General features: G+C 46.7%; 1 protein-coding gene across 1 annotated transcript in view; it reads left to right on the top strand.

The window, feature by feature from the left end:
• The window catches only part of KIF5C (kinesin family member 5C), a 143,548-nt gene that overhangs the window by 83,405 nt on the left and 39,527 nt on the right, over positions 1–20,616 (top strand). Inside the window, exons 11-14 of the mRNA XM_079782497.1 lie at positions 2,622–2,770; positions 12,370–12,557; positions 17,326–17,394; positions 20,205–20,411. Of these exons, the coding sequence (XP_079638623.1) occupies positions 2,622–2,770; positions 12,370–12,557; positions 17,326–17,394; positions 20,205–20,411 (613 nt within the window). The remainder of the gene's footprint in view (positions 1–2,621; positions 2,771–12,369; positions 12,558–17,325; positions 17,395–20,204; positions 20,412–20,616) is intronic.

Raw genomic sequence — 20,616 nt, 5'->3', positions numbered from 1 at the left:
GGCTGTGTCCCCAGACTAAAGACTGTCACTGCTCCCAGTGGGCAGCCTGCTTCCCTTAGCTCCCTCCCGCTGGGTCCCCTCAGCCCAAGGGTGGTAATGGCTCCCCATAACTAATGTGGGGTATGCATCATCTCTCATTATTTCCCAACACTCTCCCCATGCCTTTGTTAAACTCGTCCCAAATCATGCAGTATTAGTGGGCCATCAGATTCTTACCAGGACCTTGACTCCTACAGGAGTGGAAGAAAAATAACTTAAAGGAACTTTGAAAAGGAAGACCAGTGACACCAGGGATAGCCCTGCTGGGTCTGCTCACAGACCCCCCCTTCTGGCTGGACCTGCCTGAGTGTGGCTGAGAGGCTCTCCTCCTCTCGCTCTAGTGTCATTAGAAATCCTCAAGAGAATCTTTGCGATTTAAAAAGTAAGATTAGTAGCCTCACAGAGCACGCTTCAATGTCCGCAAGCATTTTCAGCCACAGGTTACTTTTCGCCTTCTGACTCACTAAGTGGATAATGGGTAATGGATGCTGCGGTGTGTGTGCTCGTGTCTGAGGAACATCCACGGCACCGCCTGGGGGTGTTAGAGGGCGGGTGAGAGTGCCGGCCGGGCACAGACTTAACGTAGTAATACAACTGCTGCTGTTGGAAAGATCAGTTGAATCATGACTGGGGACCACAGCCTCAAGCTCAGTGAATGCAAGAGAGAATGATACTAATTCTTAAGTGGAGTCTTCCATTGAAATTGCTTAACTCCTCTTTTGACAGTTGGGTTATTTAGTTGTCTGCTGTAGGAATTAATCTTTGGAATGACATCGGTAGTGCTGGTGAGCACTGCTGAATTTCCTTCACGGAAATAGAAATCCTGTCCAAAATGTCATTTGATGACAACAGTAATTAACCTGAATCACATCAGCTCGTGCCAGCAAGTATGACAGTACAAGAACCAGTGGGAGTTTAAAATAAAAAAAGGCAATAGCAAATAAAACAGGATAGCACATACTTTTAAATGAAGTTTTTAACCTTCTTAAAAAGTGAGTAACAAGTGGGATTCTGCATGGACAATTTACTTTTTGACTAGACATGTCTGCTTATGTGGTCACTTATTTTTTATTTATTTTTTTTACTAGAGGTCCGATGCATGGAATTCATGCAAGAGGAGGCCTTCCCCCGGCTGCCTGCACCGGCTTCCCTCGAAGAGGGAGGCCCCGCCCACCCGCTGCAGCCCGCCAGTTGGTGGCCTAGGCCTCCCTCTGCGGGGCGATCGTGGGACGATGGCTGGGCCCCCGACCAATTGCATCACACCCTCCTTGTCTGGCCTGGTGCCAGTGGGTGTCATAGTATGGTCCCAGGTGGTTGTCCGGATGGTCGTTCCGCTGTTCGGCCGTTTGGTTGATTTGCATATTACGCTTTTATTATATAGGATTAATTTCAGAGAGGAAGGGAGAGGGAGAGAAAGAGAAACATCAATGATGAGAGAGACTCATCAATCAGCTGCTTCCTGCACACCCCTTACTGGGGATCAAGCCAGCAACCTGGGCATGTGTCTTGACTGAGATGCCAACCACGACCTCCTGGTTCATGGGTCAACACTCAACCACTGAGCCACACCAGCCGGCTTTATGTGTTCATTTCTACATGTAGCTAGTTGTCATATTTGTTTATTTGTTTATTTATTTTTTAGTATAGGCTAGTGCTGCCATTGCCTTTGCTCTCACCAGTTGCTCCCTTGAGTTATTGCCCAAGCATCTGTGGCGTCTTCCCCCCACCCCGACCCCAGCCATATGTCCTAGGAGGTCTCTATATTAGGAATGGAAAATCGGTGGCTTTTAGACATGTTTGTTAGTCTCACACATTATTTTGAAAAATTGTTACAAACTGAGAGACACAAATAAAAATCTTTATTTCTGACTTTGAAAAATGGGATGACCTGGGAATAGTGGCCCTCCATTTCTCTGTGGCAACAATTGGCTGTGATGGGGGCATGTGCCCCGCAGGGAGCCGTGGTTTCACCTGGCCAGCCGTGCTCGGTGAGTGACCTGACTGGCCCCGGAGGTGCGTGTGGACATGTGTTCAGCACATCAGGGGTGACTCCAGGTAGTGTGAGGAAGAGAAAGAGTGTGTGTTATTTCGGTCTGTATATTATTCGAAGAGAAATGCAAGCTCTAAGAGGCGAGAGGCCTTGTCTCATTTGTCTTGGTATATGCCATGTTTCATACATGTTAATTGAACTGAAAGGAAGCTCTACTTAGGAAGAGGAATCTGGAAGGTATGAAGGTGTTTAAAGGAGAACATTGACTATTTGAAAAAGGCTTTAACCATAAGTCAGGGCTGAGAACACAGACCAAGATGGAGACAGGGAATAGAGAAAGGTGACCCTGAGAGACAGTTTGAATGAAAATCCACTGGATTTAGAGATTGACAGGAGGCAATGAGGAAAAGGAAAAGGTACGTTTGGAGCCTGAGGAGTAAGCAGCGCCATTAACACAGCCAGGTAAAGGGTGGTAGGTGAGCGCCGCAGGGTCCCTCCTGCTCCCCCGTCCCCGTCTCTTGCCGTGAAAGGAATATGATTTATCTAATGCTGATGGCTGTGCTTAGTCTTTCCCCTATGTTTCTAACCCCAGGGCTAAGACCATCAAGAACACAGTCTCTGTGAACCTGGAGCTGACCGCTGAAGAATGGAAGAAGAAATATGAGAAAGAGAAAGAGAAAAACAAGACTCTGAAGAATGTTATCCAGCATCTGGAGGTGGAGCTAAACAGGTGGAGAAACGGTGAGGAGCGGAGAGGCAGAGCGAGGCACAAGAGTGTGCTGCTCTTCCCACGGCAGTTGGCATCCCGGGCACTTGGGAGAGAGCGATGATGGGGAGCTTAGTCCTGTCTTACAACAACCTGTGTACCTGGCAGATGTTTTCTCGTTCCCAGCAGAGTTCCCCACCCCACCCTGTCACTTGGCTGATGTGCGTTCTTAGGGTGGGCAAGTGACTGTTTGCAAGGTTGCCTTAATCTGTTTCCAATGAGATGCCCCTCTGTCTGTGACTCTAATTCACCCACTGGAAGCCATGTCTGAGGGTCAGAGGGCAGCGCCTGAGACTTTGTGGCTCAGATTGCTTTCATTAATGAAAACTGTCCTTCTCGCCTATGCGAGTTCTAGAATTGATTTGAGGTTAAAGTCGCCTCTGGTAAATATTTGCTTTTTTTCTTTGTCCTTTTCCCCCATTTCATTTTCATGCTCTGCCTCTTCAGAGCCAGAAATAGAAGGCTCCTGAAACCTTGGCGCTAAAATGGAGTCTTAAAGGCTTGTTTCGTGACTCGTTTTTCTTTTCCTCAAAACAGTCTCTTTGGTTTGTTCTGCTGGAAGAAAATATCTCAGGCAGCTGACGTGCATGGGTGGGTGGGTTGTGGGTGAGGCGTTGAAGAGGGGTTTTCAGATCTAACTGCAGACAGATTACTTCCACTGAGATTTTAGCATTGCGATGGAAGTTCAAAGGTAGAAGTTTATCATTTTTTTTAACTGCAATAAGGCAGGTGGGTGTGTGTGGGGACAGTGGGTAGTTGGATGTTTGCTGCTGTGTTCCGTGTGTGTTCGGTGCCGCGTCAGACCTCAGTGTGTGACTCAGCGTGGGGGCTGTCGTGCAGGTTCGCGAGGTGACCGGCCTGTTGGTCGCTGCAAAGTCAGCGGCAGATCGTCGTGCGATGATATGCCACTGCTTTTTGCTAGGGAGGGTGGGGTGTCAATGAGCTTCTGTTCAATTGAAAAGCAAAGCAGGATTCAAGAGCAGTTCAAGAAATGACCCAGTAGCCTAAATAACACGATTCTTTCTTTTTGGGAGATTTCCTAGCTGCACACGCGTTTTGAAAGCTGCTAGAATAATTGAATAATTCAGCACCTGGGCTGCTGGATGCTTCCTTGTGATTTGGCAGGAGCAGGAGAGTGGGAGGGATGCTTGGCAGAGCAGGGAGCGGCCACATGAAATTGGGTTCTATTTCTGGGATGCTCTTGGGTCAGTTCTCTGCTGGGCGACTGGGACTTCATAAAGCTTTTGGTACAGGGAGGGAGACTAGCCTCGGAAATACTGTGGAGTGGGCAGCTAACTTGTTTTTTCTGTTCTTTCCTGTCCCTTGCCAAGCTCTAACCTTTCAGTTTCCCACCCCTCAGTCAGCCTGTCCTCTGGGTCTGCCCGCTGCCCTGCTTACCTGACCTGCCCCGTGCCCTGCGCGCTCTGCCCCTGCTCTTGGACTTTGCATGTGGCATCATCTTAACTGTTTGTTCCACTACCTTGCGGGTCCACTCAGAAATTTACTGTTGTCCGTGCTCTGTAGGGTGAGATCCTGCGTATGCCCTTAATTTCCATAATTTGGGGAAACGGACGTATGACTGATTTCTGGCACATGGTGGACTTTTATAAATGTATGTCAAGTAAACATAACACAGTGCTGGAGATTAAAGCTGAGCAGTCAGACACGGTCTCTGCCTTCACGAGCTTACAGTCTGAAGGGGGAGGAGATTCCAGCCAGAATCAGTAAACGTGTGGTGGTTGGTAGTCCATGCCAAAAGGGAAAGTATAAGGTGCTAAAAGTTATCACAACAAGAGGCCCTAACCCTGACTAAGAAGTCAGTGAAGATGTCCCCCAATAAGCGACATAGGGAATCAGATCCAAGAGAGACAGCAGTAAGCCAAGGTGCAAGGAGGTGCAGGTGGAAGTTGGGGTGAAGGTGGAGGCAGCCACGGTTACAGTGTCCCTGAGGGTGGGGCAGGAAGGCCAGTGTGGAAAACTAAGGTGGGAGCACTGGCTTGAGCTGGGCAGGAGGGGTAGGCAGGCCTGTCCTGTGCAGAGCGGGGCAGCTCTTGTTCAGGATGTTGATCATTATCTTGGAAGCAGCGAGAAGCCATTCAAGGATATTAAGTTGCAGATCATAGGGTAAGATTAGCCTTTTGAAGATCCATTGATTGTGTTGGAGAATGGACTGGAGAGGGTGGGAGGAGGGCCAGGAACCAGGGTGGTTATCCAGGGGGGAGATTTTGATAGCTGAACGGAGAGACAGGGCATTGGAAAGAGAGAGGCATTTGGGAGGTGAAATCACACAGCTTGGCGAAGAGTGGCTATGTAAAGAGCATGCCAAGTCTCTGGCTTGCTGAGTTTGGTGGAGGGCAGAACCGTGCACTGAGACAGAGAAGAACCAGGCAGTAGACCAGGGAGAGGAGTAGGGGACTGCGGGTGCCTGTGGAACATGCCAGGTTACAATACCAAGTAAGAAGTCAGGTCCGAGGGTCCGGAGCTGAGAGGAGCTACCTGAACTAGGGGAGAAATTGGAGTGTCATCCATCTCCAGGAAGTAACTGAAGGTCCCCTGTGCGCTGGAGCGAGGGGAGAGGGAAGAAGAGCAGCGGGAGGTAGTCTTGCGAGACTGCTGCCTCCTGTTACCATGGAATCCCTGAGTGGCTGTGGTGGGGGAAGGGAGCTCTGCAGAGCTCTCCTATCAGAGCTCACCGGCATTTTAACGGCGATTTTTCTGAAAGCGAAAGTTCTTGAATGTAGACAACCAACTCTAATGATATAAATTCCAGGCTGGCGGAGTAGTCCCTTGTCCAGCTGTGAGCAAAGGGCTATCTCAAGGATTAACTACATCACGCATGCAGCGAGCCCCCAGGCTTGTGGTTCCAGTCCTAGGCGGGTGTGTGATCCTCAGGTGGCCCTTGTGGTTTTGACAGGGTGAAAGACTCGCCCGAGGTGACTCTGTCCCTGGGAGAGCTGGGATCCGAGCAGAGGAGCTTGACTCCTAAGTTCATCCCCCTCCCACTGTGGGTGCAGCCTGCACTCGGTCCTCGAGGTTCGTGTCTGAGCCAGCTGGATGGACCTGCCAGAAAGGAAGGGACTTCATGGTGTCCCGGGCACCAGCTCTAACGCCTCGTCACCTTGAGGGCATGGCTGGTTTGAGTCAACGAGGGAACTGGGATTTTGAAAGTGGAATGCCTTCATTTAACACACACATTGGTTCTAAACTTGTGGGAGCAGCCACCGAGTTCACCTCATCGATTCCTGGTACTGACATTTCCGCATTATGGTCTGAACAAGTTACCAGAGCAATGTCAGTAGCATGCGCCCTTCCCCGGAGAAGAGATTTCTTTCCTTGCGTGGTGTGTTTATAATTTAAAAGATTGGCTGCCCTTCTGTCCTCCAGCTGTGGGACAGTGAGAGAGATGGAGCGTAGCAGAAAAGTGTGTGCGTGTGTGCGCGTGCGTGTGCTTTTTCTGTGGAATGAGGTAGGAACACAAAGGAGCAGGAAAGGTAAAATACTGTGATGCCCCAACAGCAAAGCGGGTCCAGGCAGATAATGGAAGTAAGTGAAGGGAGGAAATAAGTTAGCAGCAATGGGACTGTGCAAAGTCACTCAGAGGTTGAGAAATACTGTCCTGTTACTGCCTATAGGCTGTCCCCGCCGCCCCCAGCCTTTACCCGCTCCAACCCCTCATAGCTGAATGGGCCACTTCAGAATGCAAGCCTGGCAGTCAGTTTCTCCTCCGGGCAGCGGAGAACAAGGATTCTCCCAATATGGCCTGTAATTGCATATGTATTTATGGCACCAGGCCTAAGTCATTTCTGCCATTGCCATCAAGGTAAATGGTTCAGGGCACATGCATAGTGGCTTAAGGGGAGGCCACGCCTTGTTTTTATAAAGAAGGAAGGGGCAAAGCCACCCACTCTCCTGGTGTCATTCCCCACTGTGCCAGTGCGGGTCCTTGGGGTGCACCTGGGGGCTTACACAGAAAGACAACGCATTCGAAGGCTCTGAATGACCCCAGAACCAAAACAACAGCCCAGGAACCAGCCTCCGATGGTGAAGCTGGGGCTGCTGCCGAGACACAGGCAGCGGGGGAAAACCGACGGGTTCATAAAGGGTGCACGGGAGTGAATCCCCGGGAATGTCGTTCCTCCTTGCATTCTGTGATTCAGACCCAGGGGCCCGAGAGAGAAGGAGATAGAGCGCGTGGTGCTGTGCTTGCCTGGGGAAGGCAGGACACGTTCTGATTGCTGTCTGACCCGGGCCGCCCGCCTTGGAGGCTCCTTCCTCAGGAGGAAGCCGAGGCGCCGTTATGAGAATGGGTGAGAGGCTGAAAAACAACGCACGTCCACCACTATCTGCTAGTGACATCTTGTGGGCTGAAATCTAGTGACAGTCTTCGTCGCATCTGGAGGCTCTGGTGGCAACTTTACCCGCATGGGAATTTGTTCAGCCTCCTTGCGTAAGGACAGATAGATAGAGTGGGCAGCTATCAGAAATAAGATTTTTCCCCCCAGTTCTTGTTGTTTATTGATCATATGTATGGGAAGGACTCGAACAATCCTAGAAATGGGGATAGATGCAGATAGTTGGGTTCAGAGTGAATTTTGGCTCCCACTCCCCCAACCCATCAAGAAGACCGCATAGGATGGGTGGGGGGCGGGGGAGGTTGAAGGACTGGGCACGTGATGCTCAGAAAAGTTGGGTGGATCTATAGCTCTCCCATTGAGAGCACTGCCCGGTTAGTTGTCACACAGGCCCTCTTCTCAGATACGTCTTTGAATCTTGCCATTTGAAAAATGATAATTTAGGGGCTTATGTCAGAAAAAGAGGCCCTGAAATCCAGGTGTCACAGAGCTGGGAAATGACCTGACAAGGTGGCATAACTGCAGTGTCTCTTGAATAAAATATAATATTAAACAACAGAGCAGACGTAGACCTCCCCATCTGCTGACATCATGCAAAAATCATGTCATCACAGGCTGAGAAGGCATGGAACAATCGGCAGTCTCCTGAGCAGATTTCTCCAGGTTTAAAACCGGCCAGGCTTGGTTCCCTAACGAGCTAAATCCGTAACCTTGGGTCTGACTGGGACTTTGGGAAACGGTGCGGCCCCCATGGTTGGAACACAATTAGCATTAACTATGAGGAAGGTGCCGGTCCCCTTCCTGGGTTCCTGATTACCGCAGTGGATGCTCAGAAGTTAGCATTTCACTCGAGAGGTCTGCTTTGTTAGGCCCTCTTGCTTCTTTTGGGCACAAGCAAACACTGACAGAAACCCTACCCACCAGGAGAATGGTGCGGCCAGTCGAGGAGTCAGGACTGTAAAGGGGGTGCAGAGTCCTGGGTGACCAGCTTATTAGCAGATTTCTCTAGAAGGGATTAGAGAATGTCTTAAGCTGCTTACAATATTTTTAGGAACTAGGGTAAAAGATGCTATTTGCGTGCAAAATAATCCCATAAAGGAATGATTTTTTTTTTTTTAAACCTCACATTTATATAATGATATCTTGTGGCTAGCTGCTCTTACCTGTCTGGCAACTTAAAGATTTCCTTTCCTTTCTATATCAAAGTTTCGTTGATATGGAAATGACCTACCACTAGGTCTGTCACTGGCCCAGATTAATTGGTCTTAAAAGAACCCAGCCCCTCTGCAGGTCTCTGTGGTTTCCGGGAGAAGCTGGGAGGGACCAGCACGCCCTGCCCTGGGGTGCAGTTACCTTCCTGTGTCCTTACAGGCTTCAGGGACTCGACCTATGAAAAGGACAACTAGCTCATTGCCATTTCACGTGTGAAATTTTAATGAATTACTGGCAGTCTAATGGTGTTCTCTCTCTCTCTCTCTCTCTCTCTCTCTCTCTCTCTCTCTCTCTCTCATAAACACAAGATCAAAAAGCCTGTTTTGGAGTTTTTTAAATAATAGCCCTAACAAGAATTTTTGATTACTCTGTTATTCTTGTTTATTGCAATTGATGGATTTCTCCTTTTTGTAGAAATATTACCTGTGCCCTCTGGGGTTTTCATTTTATAATTAAAATGCTCTGCAAACCTCATAGGTATGCTCCAAGTCAGTGCTCTGTGTACACACAAATCTTGTTAGCCCTTAAAGGTAATTACAGCTGACAATAGGAAATGCCAGAGTGCTTCTTTAAAGAGGGAAGGGTTAGGGGGAGGGGAGCTGTCATTCTAAAAAATCAGGTGCTTTACAATATTACAAGCTCTTTCCCTGTAGACAGGTATGAAGCCTCAGGGGATAAACTGAGAGAAATTTGCTTTTAATGCAAAGAAGGAGAATAAAAATAAAATAGATGCTAATCTTCATTTGGTAATCCTTTTCTGTTCACCCGTCACCAGATTTTAGGGCCTTATTTCTCGGGGTTTGTTCGCAGCTGTCTTCCTGTTACAATCAGTTACTCCTTAATCACCTCTTGGGGGCTTCTGGGGAGAGCCGGTCTGCAGTGCAGGGGATCTTCTCAATTACGGCGGTGAGATTGCCATGGAGACAGACTGCCTCGTGTCAGGCCGTGCACAGAGTTGGGAATTTATAATCCCCAGACGTGTTTGTGAGCCGGACAGTGTAGTTACCAGGGACGCTTCTGGAAGTCATTTCCTCGGCCCTTTGAAGGGCAGTGGTGCTGGGAACACCAGCTCCGCGTCCTCCCTGGGCAGGGGCTGTGCTCTCCACCGGTGCCTGCTGCTTTTGTTCCTGCGTGCTGCTTTGTTCTTGGCCCGATCGCCTGCTGCAAAAAATAATCCCGACTGCCTGACCTTTAGAAGGGCTCCCTGTGTAGATGTAGCTTTGTGGGGGACGTGTTGATGCTTCGATTCAGAGAATTTGTCAAGAGAAACCAAAAAATCTGCTGTAGGTTTCAAATGTGTCTTAATAATAACAATGAAAGTAAGCCTGAAAGAGGCTTGCATAGATATATTGCATTTTAATGTTGGAAATGAGCTCTAACCACAAAAGTATTGTGACGAGCCCAGAAACACTAATCTCAGAATAACTAAAAATAGTAATTTATCCGAAAAGCCTAAAAGAGTTGACAATTTGTCAGGGAGAGGAGGGGTTAAGAGATGGACTTTAAACGATAAGATCTTTTGTGTTGTACAGATACTATTTTAATTAATCTTTAGAACAGTGCTGTATTAGAGGCATTATCATTTCCTCTCCTTTGTAAAAAGCAAGCCAGGAGGTTAAGCAGGCGGTGGGCCTGTGATTAATTAGCCTGTGAAAGGAGCAGTGTGGCTCAGTCTGGCCAGGCGCTGGAAACACTGATGCAGTCGGCTGATCACTTTCAGGGACCTGGTGTCAGTGTGGCCGAGCTTGGACCTCTCCCGCCTGGGACAGCCTGGCACTTGGTGGTGTTCTGATGCCTCAGTGGGAGACGGAGCAGCTCCAGGGGGCGTGAAACCTGTGGCTTTGCTTGGAGCAGGTGATTGCTGCTAGGTTGTGGGGTTTCCTTCCTGGCTCCTGCCTGCCCCGAGGAGGTGAAACGCGCCCAGGGCAGCTCCTTAGCGCACACCAGCCTTCTGAGAGCACTGCCGCTATGGCCATTTGGAACCAAAGAGCACAGGGATATGTCTCTTCCGGATATTTTTGTATCTCACTTCTGGACTTGGGCGAGTTGGCCTGTGGGTACTATGACCAACATCCGACTGGTTTGTGGTCTAGCACAGTTAAGAATTCACCATCATGTTTAAACTGGAAGATCAAATTCCTACTGCTCTAGGTTGCCATGTTCACAAATTTCATAAGCTGGAACTGAAGAATTAGAGATACACTCAAGAGCCAAGCAGAGAAAGGACATTTACCAAAGTGTTAGTGGTGACTTTGTCTGGAGAGGGAGACATTGGGAGGTAGGGATATCAAGTTTTAGTGTATACTCTGTGGTTAGAAAAGGGGTGTGTGTGTGTGTGTGTGTGTGTGTGTGTGTGTGCGCGCGTACGTACAATTTTTTTTAAAGCAAAAATAATCCTTAAGAACTAAAACATGGTACTGCTTTTATGGCCCGGGATTTAGCAGGCTGTAGAGAATATAAGTCCTTTAATTGGGTAAAATTCAGTCTGCACACTAAGGTTGTTGGTGAATGTTTTAAACCAGGAATTGAAACGGAATGAAATATTGAACTGGTTCAGGGTCAGTTCAAAGGCTACTCTGATATTCTGGTTTTGCTTTCAGGTCAATAATTTTAGGAAAAGGTTTGGGTCTAGCTGAGCTTTAGAAGGAAAAAGGGTTGGCTCAGTTTTATATTCAACAAAGTAATAGTTGATTCCAGGTTTTGCTTCAAGTTTCTGCTTGAAACAGAGCTGTGAGACAAGTGAAATCATTTCGTGTTAATTTTATTTGGCATGAAGGCCATTTGTGATTATCAGTTTGATAATGGAATCTTAAGCAACAAAACTTACACATCACAAAGTGCTTTGTTTATATTGAGATACATGTATACAGTGTTCAGGTGGGTTCCTGGAGACATGATTTATACTGTTTATGAATCTACGGATTAGGATCTCAGTTCTGTGGGTTTTTTGCTTTTTTTTTTAAAGGACTTTCCTCTGGCTCAGAGCAGTTTTCCTGGGGAATTTCCACAAAATGCATTTTATGGGCTAAGTGGAGTGAGGCTTGGAATGTTGCAGACACTCACTGATCGTAGCAAACTGAGTGTGAAGTTGATGGTAAACATTGTGATGAGGAAAGTATGTTTGGTTTTGCTTTGCTTTCCAAGAAGATATTTGAGAGACTCAGTTGGGCCACATGGTTTTCACAGAATCCTTTTTGTGCAGCACATCTCTGCAAGGTGGTTTTCTTGGTGGGGATAGCCATTGGCCAGCTTGAGAACTTCACCTTTTCCCTCAATTTGCATGGTCAGACTTGGTAATGCTTCTTTCGAAAGCCCAACACCACCATCTGCAGACTGAGAAGTGGTATGTAAGGTCTCTGCATGGTACTCTAGATTGGCTGCTTTTTCTTTCCTGGGAAAACCTGGCATTGCAGGAAATTATTCTGTTTGAACTTTCCAGTAGAGCCAGTTAATTCCGACTTCCTGCAGGAGAGAGTGGCTGATGGTGGAATATGTGATTGTGCGGTGCCAGCCAGGGTTCCTGGGTCCATGGTTACCTGGCTTCCTGCTTTGGATTCAGAGAGCTGAAAGTTAGAGAATTTGGGCCCTGCAATGTTCTTTTAAACAATGGCGAATTTGTTCCTTGATGTGGCTGTTTCCATTAATGAAATAGTAACCTAATTAATTGGTAATTAGGATGCCTCAGAGGTCTGTTTCCCTTTGAATCAGTCACTAGAGAGCGCATGATTCTAGTAAAGCCCCAGCATGTTCCTCAGAAGTAAAGTGTAGCTGACAATTCTGGGCATTGCTGCAAGTTGGGTTAGTTAAGAGCTTCTGTGGTAGAACCAGTTTTGGTCAATTAATTATGACCTTTCTTGTCAAATAGAAAGAACACGAACTATAGCTCTATATAACAGCTCCTCATTGTGTCCTTCAGTCTTGTTCATGGGAGTTACTGGTTTTGTAACTCCCCCTGGAGGGTTGCGTGCTGCATTTCTTCAATCCCCACCCCTTTCGGCTGTGTTTTGCAGGAGAAGCTGTGCCTGAGGATGAGCAGATCAGTGCTAAGGACCAGAAGACCCTGGAGCCCTGCGATAACACCCCCATCATCGACAATATTGTTCCCGGGGTCGATGCTGTTGTCGCCAGCATCTCTGCTGAGGAGAAGGAGAAGTACGACGAGGAGCTCTCCAGTCTCTACCGACAATTGGATGATAAGGTCTGTAGCCAGAGACTCTAGGCTTTGCTCTGGGGCAAAGACTAACGGTGGCAGGTCCCAGCACTGTTGACCAGAAGCCGCTTCCAGCCCTGTGTTCTGAGGTAGGGCTGCAGACTGACGTTTATGTCTAGCTCCCCAGTGTTTGCCCAGCTCTTGTCTGGACAGAGTTAGGGAACTTGACTCACATGGAATGGGACTTTCATGGAAATTTGATTGGAAGAGGGGAGTATTGGCCTGTATAGACAGACAGTCTTCACTTCTAGAAACTGGACTGGGGCTGGTCATGCATGAGAGAGGGGTTAGGGGTGAAAGTGTGCATGATCTTTGTTTAATTCTCTCTCCTTTTCTTCTCTGGGCATACTCCTCACCTCTGTGGAATGCCCACAGTGGTTCCAGCCATGGGGACAAGGGTGGGGGCTCCCACACCGCAAGTGTGTGCTTTAGTCGTGTAGCTCATGGTGATGGAGCCCACAGTGGTGGTGTGTGGTCTGATTGCTTCTATGTTATTGGCAGAGTTGTTTTCAGAGCATAGTCTTGAATGATGTAGCTTGAACATGCTGATTAGGGATGCCCGTTTTTATGGCAAACTTTTTGGGACACAGTCATGTCAGTGCACAAGTTGGGACAGAGGAAAAGAGATGTCAGAGAACACTGTGTATCCTTCATCCCAGTGGAGGCCAGGTTAGGAATCCCAGAGGCACAGGAAATTAAATTGATGTTTCACATGATCTTGGCATGCTGCCCTTGAAATATTCGAAATCCTTTCAGTTCGTTTCATCAGGATTGCTGATATTTTTAGTCTGATTTAATCTTTTCTGCTGTAGTTCAGCTCAGAGTGCTCAGGGACACCTCTGGCTTGAATGAAACAGCTTTGTTATGTTAACTTTGCCATTAATCTTACAGGCCTCTCTTTGGAGTAAAGCTCAGAGTCTGGTGTCACCTTTACAAGGGAAATGTGACTGGTTGCCTTAAGGAAGCTTGTTCTGCTTTGAGTTGGTGACTCTGGGACTTGGCATTATAGCGACAGTGTTGAACTGGGGTCACACTACCCTTCTGGTGACATGTTTAATAAGCTCTTCACACCGGTGAGAGCTGGGTTAATTGCCCGTTAGGCCCTTGACTTACTGTTACCCTTCCATTTCTACCCAGGGATTTTGCACAAAACCTCAAAGTAAAAAGGAGAAAAATGAGAACAATAACAAGTTACCAATATAGGCAATTTCTTGATGTCTCCAAAGAAATGCTATTGTTTAAACCTACTGTAGTGTTTTTTTTTCTCTCATTTTAGAATAATCCCCAAATAATCTTAGATGAGGGATGATAACCTGGTTTCTATCCCCTTTTCTCTATGAATAGACACCTGCCATGGTTGGAATTGGGATCATTTACCTTTGCTGCTCGAGGTGCCTTCATTGATCTGAAAAAGTGTTTAGAGTTTTGATTGCAGCTTTCGAAAGGGGATAATGAGAAGCTAGCTCAGAGTGATGCAAATGCCAATTCTTGGGGCATTCGGCAGACAGCTGGCAGAGCTGGCCCTGGAGTCTGCCTCCTGATGACCGGCCTGGGACATTTTCTGTCACATTGTTTCCTTTTAGCTCGTGCCTTGAAAACCCTACAGAATACACATTTCGAGGTTAGCATTTGCGGTCCATCACAGGGTGACGCTGAGAGATCTTGGAGAGGACTGAGCCCCCAAGCCTCAGCCTCAGATGGCCCCAAAGCTGGCGGTTTGACCTCCATGGACTGCCTTCAGGGTTTTAGAAAGTACTTCATGCTTCTGATGGTGAAGGTGGCTTGATACTTTTGAGAATTCATGAGTTGGAATTACCAACATGAATTATCGAGTGGTAGAACTGAAAGTATCTGGGTCCAGATGAGAAACTAGCCCAGGTTGTTTCCATGTTTTACCCAAGTTGGCATCACCTGTCGGTGGCAGAGCTGCCATGAGATTACACAACTTCTGACTCCCAGCTCAGTCCTCACCCCATGTTGACCTTGCCCTTTAAGTGAGGAACATGCCGGCCCTAATGAACCCATGTAGACTGTGGTGGGAGAAAGGCTACCCAGCCTCCTCCCGGCTGCCCACTCTGTCCCTCGGTGCTGTCCCTTCGGGATCGGGGGACAGGTGCTCGCCCAAAGCAGTGCTGTGCGACGGCAATCTTCCTCTTAAGACTTGGTCTGGGGCTGAAAATACTGAGACCTGCGCCGGTGACCAGGCCCGCGGAAGATGTTTTTCTCGTCTGCAGCGTGGGGCTCACATCTGTTACTTCAAAAGTTAGCGATGGGGAGTAAAAGTTCCTAGTGCATAGCAGATGCTTTTCTGTCTTCTCCCTTTCTGTTTGCTTAAGGGAGAAGCCACATCATATGTGGTATCAGAGGGTGATGGTTCACAGGTGGGCTGACAGCAGAGTTATGAGATGAGCAGACTGGTGTTGGCACTGTCTCTCTCATCCCCCATCACCTCTCCAGTGCTACTGTACTATTGGAGATATGTGAGAAGGAGGGAAGTGTAAGTAGAAATACAAGTTGAACCTTATTTCACTGTTTACCATTGCAATGAAGGCATCTTCATAAACGACCTCTTGACAACTCACCTATTTCATGGATAAGAAAACTCAAGTACAAGAATATTTTCTGAAAAGTGCTTTAAAATCTCGTGGACGAGATCTTAATAGCATCAGAGAGAGCATGCGTAAACATGGTGTGCGAGATGTACGTATGATAGATATAGATGACACAGCACATCTCACTCTGAAAGTTTCAGGACTTTTTTTAAAGATCACAGTAGACTGTGTTTCTTCCTTAGAGCAGTTGCCTTAAGAAAGGGTAACTGTAGTTTTGGAAACGTCTCTGGTACAGTGATTTATGTCCTCATGTGATCCCGGTTCTTCATCCTTCCCAGATGGGGCGAGCGGCCCGTGGCTTCTCACTACACCCCAAGAACCACTTCATCGTCCCACCTGTCACCTGTCAAGGAGGAAGCCGAGTCTCCAGGCTCTGAAATGAACACAGGATAAGAACAAAGCGCTTGTTGCACTATTTGTCTTCTCTTGTGATTTATATCACATGTAGCCGGTGTTTATATGTCCCAGGGGAAGATGGCAACTCCTGATGTTAAACACCCTGAGTTTTTTATGTTGTTTAATATTTATGTGCTGAGGAACATAACTCAAAATTGTTCCTGGTACCCAACATTCTAAGTTTATAAAGTAGAAGAGAAGAAAAGTCCTACAAAATAGTCTCCCAGTTGTGGACGTACCATTTTTAGCAGATTCACTTTGGTGTAATTTGCCTAATTCTCCTGCCAGAAATCTGGTTTGGGGAGGAAAGTCATGAGTATTTTGTAGAAGCATTAAAGAAACATCAATGGAAAATATTCAATGGAAAAGGGTCTCCTTGAGGAGAGAATTAAGGCCAAAATATGTGCTACATGAAGGAAAAGGAGGTGCAGATCCTGTATCATCTATTTCAGAGTTGTTTCGCTCCATGGGAAGCATTAGTTGTGACAAACACTGAGTTAATCCGGTTTAAATGTATGCACAGACACGACCAAGAAGGCTGGAGAGTATCCCGTGGAAAACTGAGCTTTTGCTAATAAGGTTTGCCAAGGAGGCCCTTGAATTTATCTCACCTCCCTTCTAGAAAAGGTAGAGAGCACAGTGTAGTTTTCTCCCCTCCCCTCCCTTCTCCCCCTCCCCTCCCCTCCCCTCTCCCCCATCCCCTCCGGCTGTTGATGAAAACACCTGGGCAGCACCTGCATGGAGAGAGACCCCAATACTGAACTAAATCTGTCTCTGCTTGGGGTCTCTGCTTGGGGTCATCAGATAGGACTTCCTGCTGTTTCTGAGAGAGGCACATGTGAAGCCACGTTGGCGTTCTCACAGGCTGTGCTTCGCATGTGCACTTGAACTCAGGGATACATTCGCAGTGAACACCGAGCCTCCCGTAGCTGGGTGTCGCCGGGTGTCGTTGGCCAGCTGCGTTGCCCACACTGGGTGGATGTGCCTAGGGAGAGGCAGAGACGATTGCATGGGCAGCGAGGCTGGCAGCCCTGGCTTTGTGCAGCAACACCTAGTGGCAGAACATGAGAGTGAGAATGAATTTGCCTGTGGGAAGACCCTTTCCCCATGCCAGTGACGGGCTGGAAAGTAAGAATTACTGTTGCTGCACTTTTGTGTGTTTTTTTTTCAAACCGGTAAGAAAATTACCTTCCAATCAAGAGGGAAATCTGCTCATGCTAAAGATTAATTCTCCAGTAAATATTTTTCCAATCTCTCTAAGAGGCTTGAAGTAGAAATACTGGTCTCTCCCACATATCATGTGTACGCATTCCTGGTCACTGATGTGTTTGACAAGATGTGGGGCATGAATATATTATAGTGCAGATGGTCAGACATTCACTGCCTTGCTTTCTGAGCTAGGGATTCACTGTTAACGTCTTTACATCGTGAGAGAGAGCTCCAGGTCCCTTTCAGTTCCCAAGCCCTGGAGCTCTGATTTCTGGAAGAGCAGGGGTTGAGTTTAATGTGTAGGATATTATATTTTCCATAATATCCAGATGTTTCATCTGCTGACAAAGGAGGGTGAGATATATTTTAACCAAATCAAGATCCCAGAGCCAGTCTCTCTTCCGTGGGGAAGCACCACAGCACGCCATTCCCTTCATTTTATTAGGAAGCTCACAGCTGGCATCCTGGTATCGGACTATCTTGAATATCAAAAATGACATAACTAACCGAAAAGAATTAAACATGATGTTTCATTTCAGGATGATGAAATTAACCAGCAGAGCCAGCTGGCTGAAAAGCTAAAGCAACAGATGTTGGATCAGGATGAGGTAAAGTTCATAATAATAAATTTTTTCTTACAAAGTTCTTTTATTACTCTTCGTTGTTGATGTTTGTTCCAGAATTTTAATTTGCAAAGAATTTGTTCAAGATCACTGAATCATGTGGAAATTTCTTGGTAGATTTCTTTCCAAAGCCCGTTAAAAGCTGGTTTTGCCCGAATTTAGAAGATAAATGTCTGACTTGGTAGAGCCCTGGGATTTGAGAGGGAGTAGCTGGTTGCTACACTTAGTGTTTGAAGAGCAGAGACGGGAGCTTGATAAGTGGATAAGGCTGGTTTTAATTCCTCATACCCAGTGCTCAGCACTCTTGTGTTTTGCCATTTTAGCTTTTTCCAGCTTTGCAAATCAGCTGGCTCAGGTATGTGATACACACCGTGTTCTCATGCTATCTTGTAGGAGAAACAAACAAATGAAAATTAGGAAGTAGAGGAGGGAACCCAGAGTGGAAAGGGGTCCAAATGCTGCATTCATATACATGTGATACGATAAAAAAGAGGCAAATTGTTTTCTGTCTCCCTGATGGCATTCAATTCTCCAGTAAGTGTCTTTATTGCATTGCGTTTTGCCAAGTATTTTACAAAACAGGGACCTAAGCAAAGAAGAGACAATCTATCAAGTATAGATGGTTCGTAATTCTCTTTTTGAGGACCATCTAAGTACCTTTTTTTCTCTTTTGTGCTTTAGGGTGCTTTCTGCTTTGTTGCTAAAATGCTATGGATTGAATCAGGCGATGCAATTATAGCAGGTGGCATGGGTTCATGTACCCAGTCCCAACTTCCCATAGATACAGCTTTCCATAACCATTTCCTTCCTTTCCTCTTTGTTCCCCTTCATCTCTCTGGGACAAGGATTATACCCCTGCCCAAATGCTTCCCTTGGCAGGGAGATCATGCATGCCTTTGTAGTGAGATGGACCATATTTAATTGATTTTCCTCTGAACTCGAGCTGAGCCTTCCATTTGCTTAGTGTTTCCTGCCTTCTTCCTCCCATTCTATTCCTTTGCATTTCCAAGTTGGTACAACTGCCTGTGGTAAACGTTCTTTTTTTGTTACAGTTAAAACTCCTATTTTGTTGTTGTTAATCCTCACTTGAGGATTTCTTTTTCACCATTGATTTTTAATTTTTTAAAAATATATTTTATTGATTTTTTTACAGAGAGGAAGCAAGAGGGATAGATAGTTAGAAACATCGATGAGAGAGAAACATCGATCAGCTGCCTCCTGCACACCCTCTACTGGGGATGTGTTCGCAACCAAGGTACATGCCCTTGACCAGAATCGAACCTGGGACTCTTCAGTCCGCAGGCCGATGCTCTATCCACTGAGCCAAACCGGTTAGGGCCACCATTGATTTTTAGAGAGAGTGGAAGGGAGGGGGAGAGACACAAGAGAGAGAGAAACATTAATGTGAGAGAGACACATCCATTGGTTGCCTTCTGCACGCGCCCTGACTGGGGCCAGGGATCAAGCCTGCAACTGAGGTATGTGCCCTTGTATGCCGCACCAGCACAGCCAATGGTTCGGTGAGCCTGAGGAGGGGCAGTGAAGGATTAAAGAAAAGACAGACAAAGAGAATAAGCTGGGGCTCGGTGGATCTCCTGTGCCTGGATGAGGCCACAGAGAAGAATCCAGCCGGCAAGCTGAGGCTTTATTTTATAGTCGGAGAAAAACAAGGTAGTGGTCACCATAGTAACAATGTTCTTGTGAGTTTCACTTGTTTTGGCAGCACTTGCTGACCCTCCCATAACCCATTAGCTACCCAGGAAGGATCTAGGGGGTAGCCATAAGGTCAAGCTCAATTATGCTAAGAGGGCTCTGCCCTCTAAGCTGGGACTTGTTTGTGGCTCTGCCACAGGTCAATCTGAGGCTTAACTCTAGAGCCACTCCCTACATCCTTGACTGGAATCGTACCTGCGACCCTTCACTGGGCCAAACCAGCTAGGGCAGTTAAAACTCTTAATATTTTACTTTTTCTGTAGCAGGGGTAGGGAAGGTCCGGTTGGTGGGCCATATAAGGCCTTCAAAAACATTTGGTCCGGCCCTGCCGAGGCTTTAATGCGATCCATTTAGATGTTTGATCACATACAGCAGGCTAATTTTTAAGTTGATAATTGTGTATGGCCCTGGAGTGATGTTATAAATATCCACATAACCCTTGGCAGAAGAAAGGTTCCCCACCTCTCTCCTATAGTATTAAGGCAATATGTGTTTACTCCAGGAAAATAAAAAACACAATAGGCACAGAGATAATGGAAGCATCTACATGCCCAGCCATTCACTTGTAAATCATTTCATGTTTGGGGTATGTGCTTCTCTATGTCCATGATGACTGTTAAGAAAAATTGACGGTTGCCCTTTGATTCTGTCTTGGTTGACTCTGAAATTTACCAGTTTACAATGTGAAATAATGATAATATTAAGAAGCCATGTAAGTATTCGTGTCCTCAGAAATGATTCCCCCCATACATTGTTAGACATGTGGGATGGCCAGCCAGCTACAAAGTGTGGTGATATTTTATATGTGATCAATTCTTTGAGGTAAGTCTATGCAGTTTTAAACAAAAATGAATAAAGAAAAAAAAAGTGAGAAAGAAAAGAAAGAGGAAGAAGCAGATTTTTGAATAACATGCTATTTTTACATTTAGCATCTGGATATACAGTAGGGGTTCTCGTCATCCTGCGCTTTTCCAACTAGTTTTTTTGTGTCTGTTTTTTAAAATTACTTTACTTTGGATAGAGAACAGAACACACACACTCGAACATTAGGTTCACCAGTCCTGTGCCAACTCATTTCCCAGCTTTTAGCTTCCACAAGAAGAGACTATGAGAAGATCCAAGAGGAGCTGACACGGCTCCAGATTGAAAACGAGGCGGCCAAAGACGAGGTGAAAGAAGTCCTGCAGGCCCTGGAGGAGCTGGCTGTCAATTACGACCAGAAGTCCCAGGAGGTGGAGGATAAGATGAGGGCCAATGAGCAGCTGACCGATGAGCTGGCCCAGAAAACGGTGGGAGCATTTGTCCAGGGGGGACTCCTCGGTTGTCACTCTTGTGTATGTCCATGGTTGTTGACAGACTGTATAAAGGAGAAGGCAGTTGGCTGAGTGGTTTTTCAGTTTTAGACTTAGATGCATTCTCTGAAATCCTCCAATAATTGAAATATTTTGTGTAAGTGACTTTTGTCCACTCATCCTAGAACGGCGTAGCACAACT

Source organism: Cnephaeus nilssonii (assembly GCF_951640355.1).
Source record: "Cnephaeus nilssonii genome assembly, chromosome: 10".
NCBI classification, from domain to species: domain Eukaryota; kingdom Metazoa; phylum Chordata; class Mammalia; order Chiroptera; family Vespertilionidae; genus Cnephaeus; species Cnephaeus nilssonii.
The sequence above is the reverse complement of the archived record's forward strand: the minus strand, read 5'-3'. Positions and strand labels throughout refer to the sequence as shown.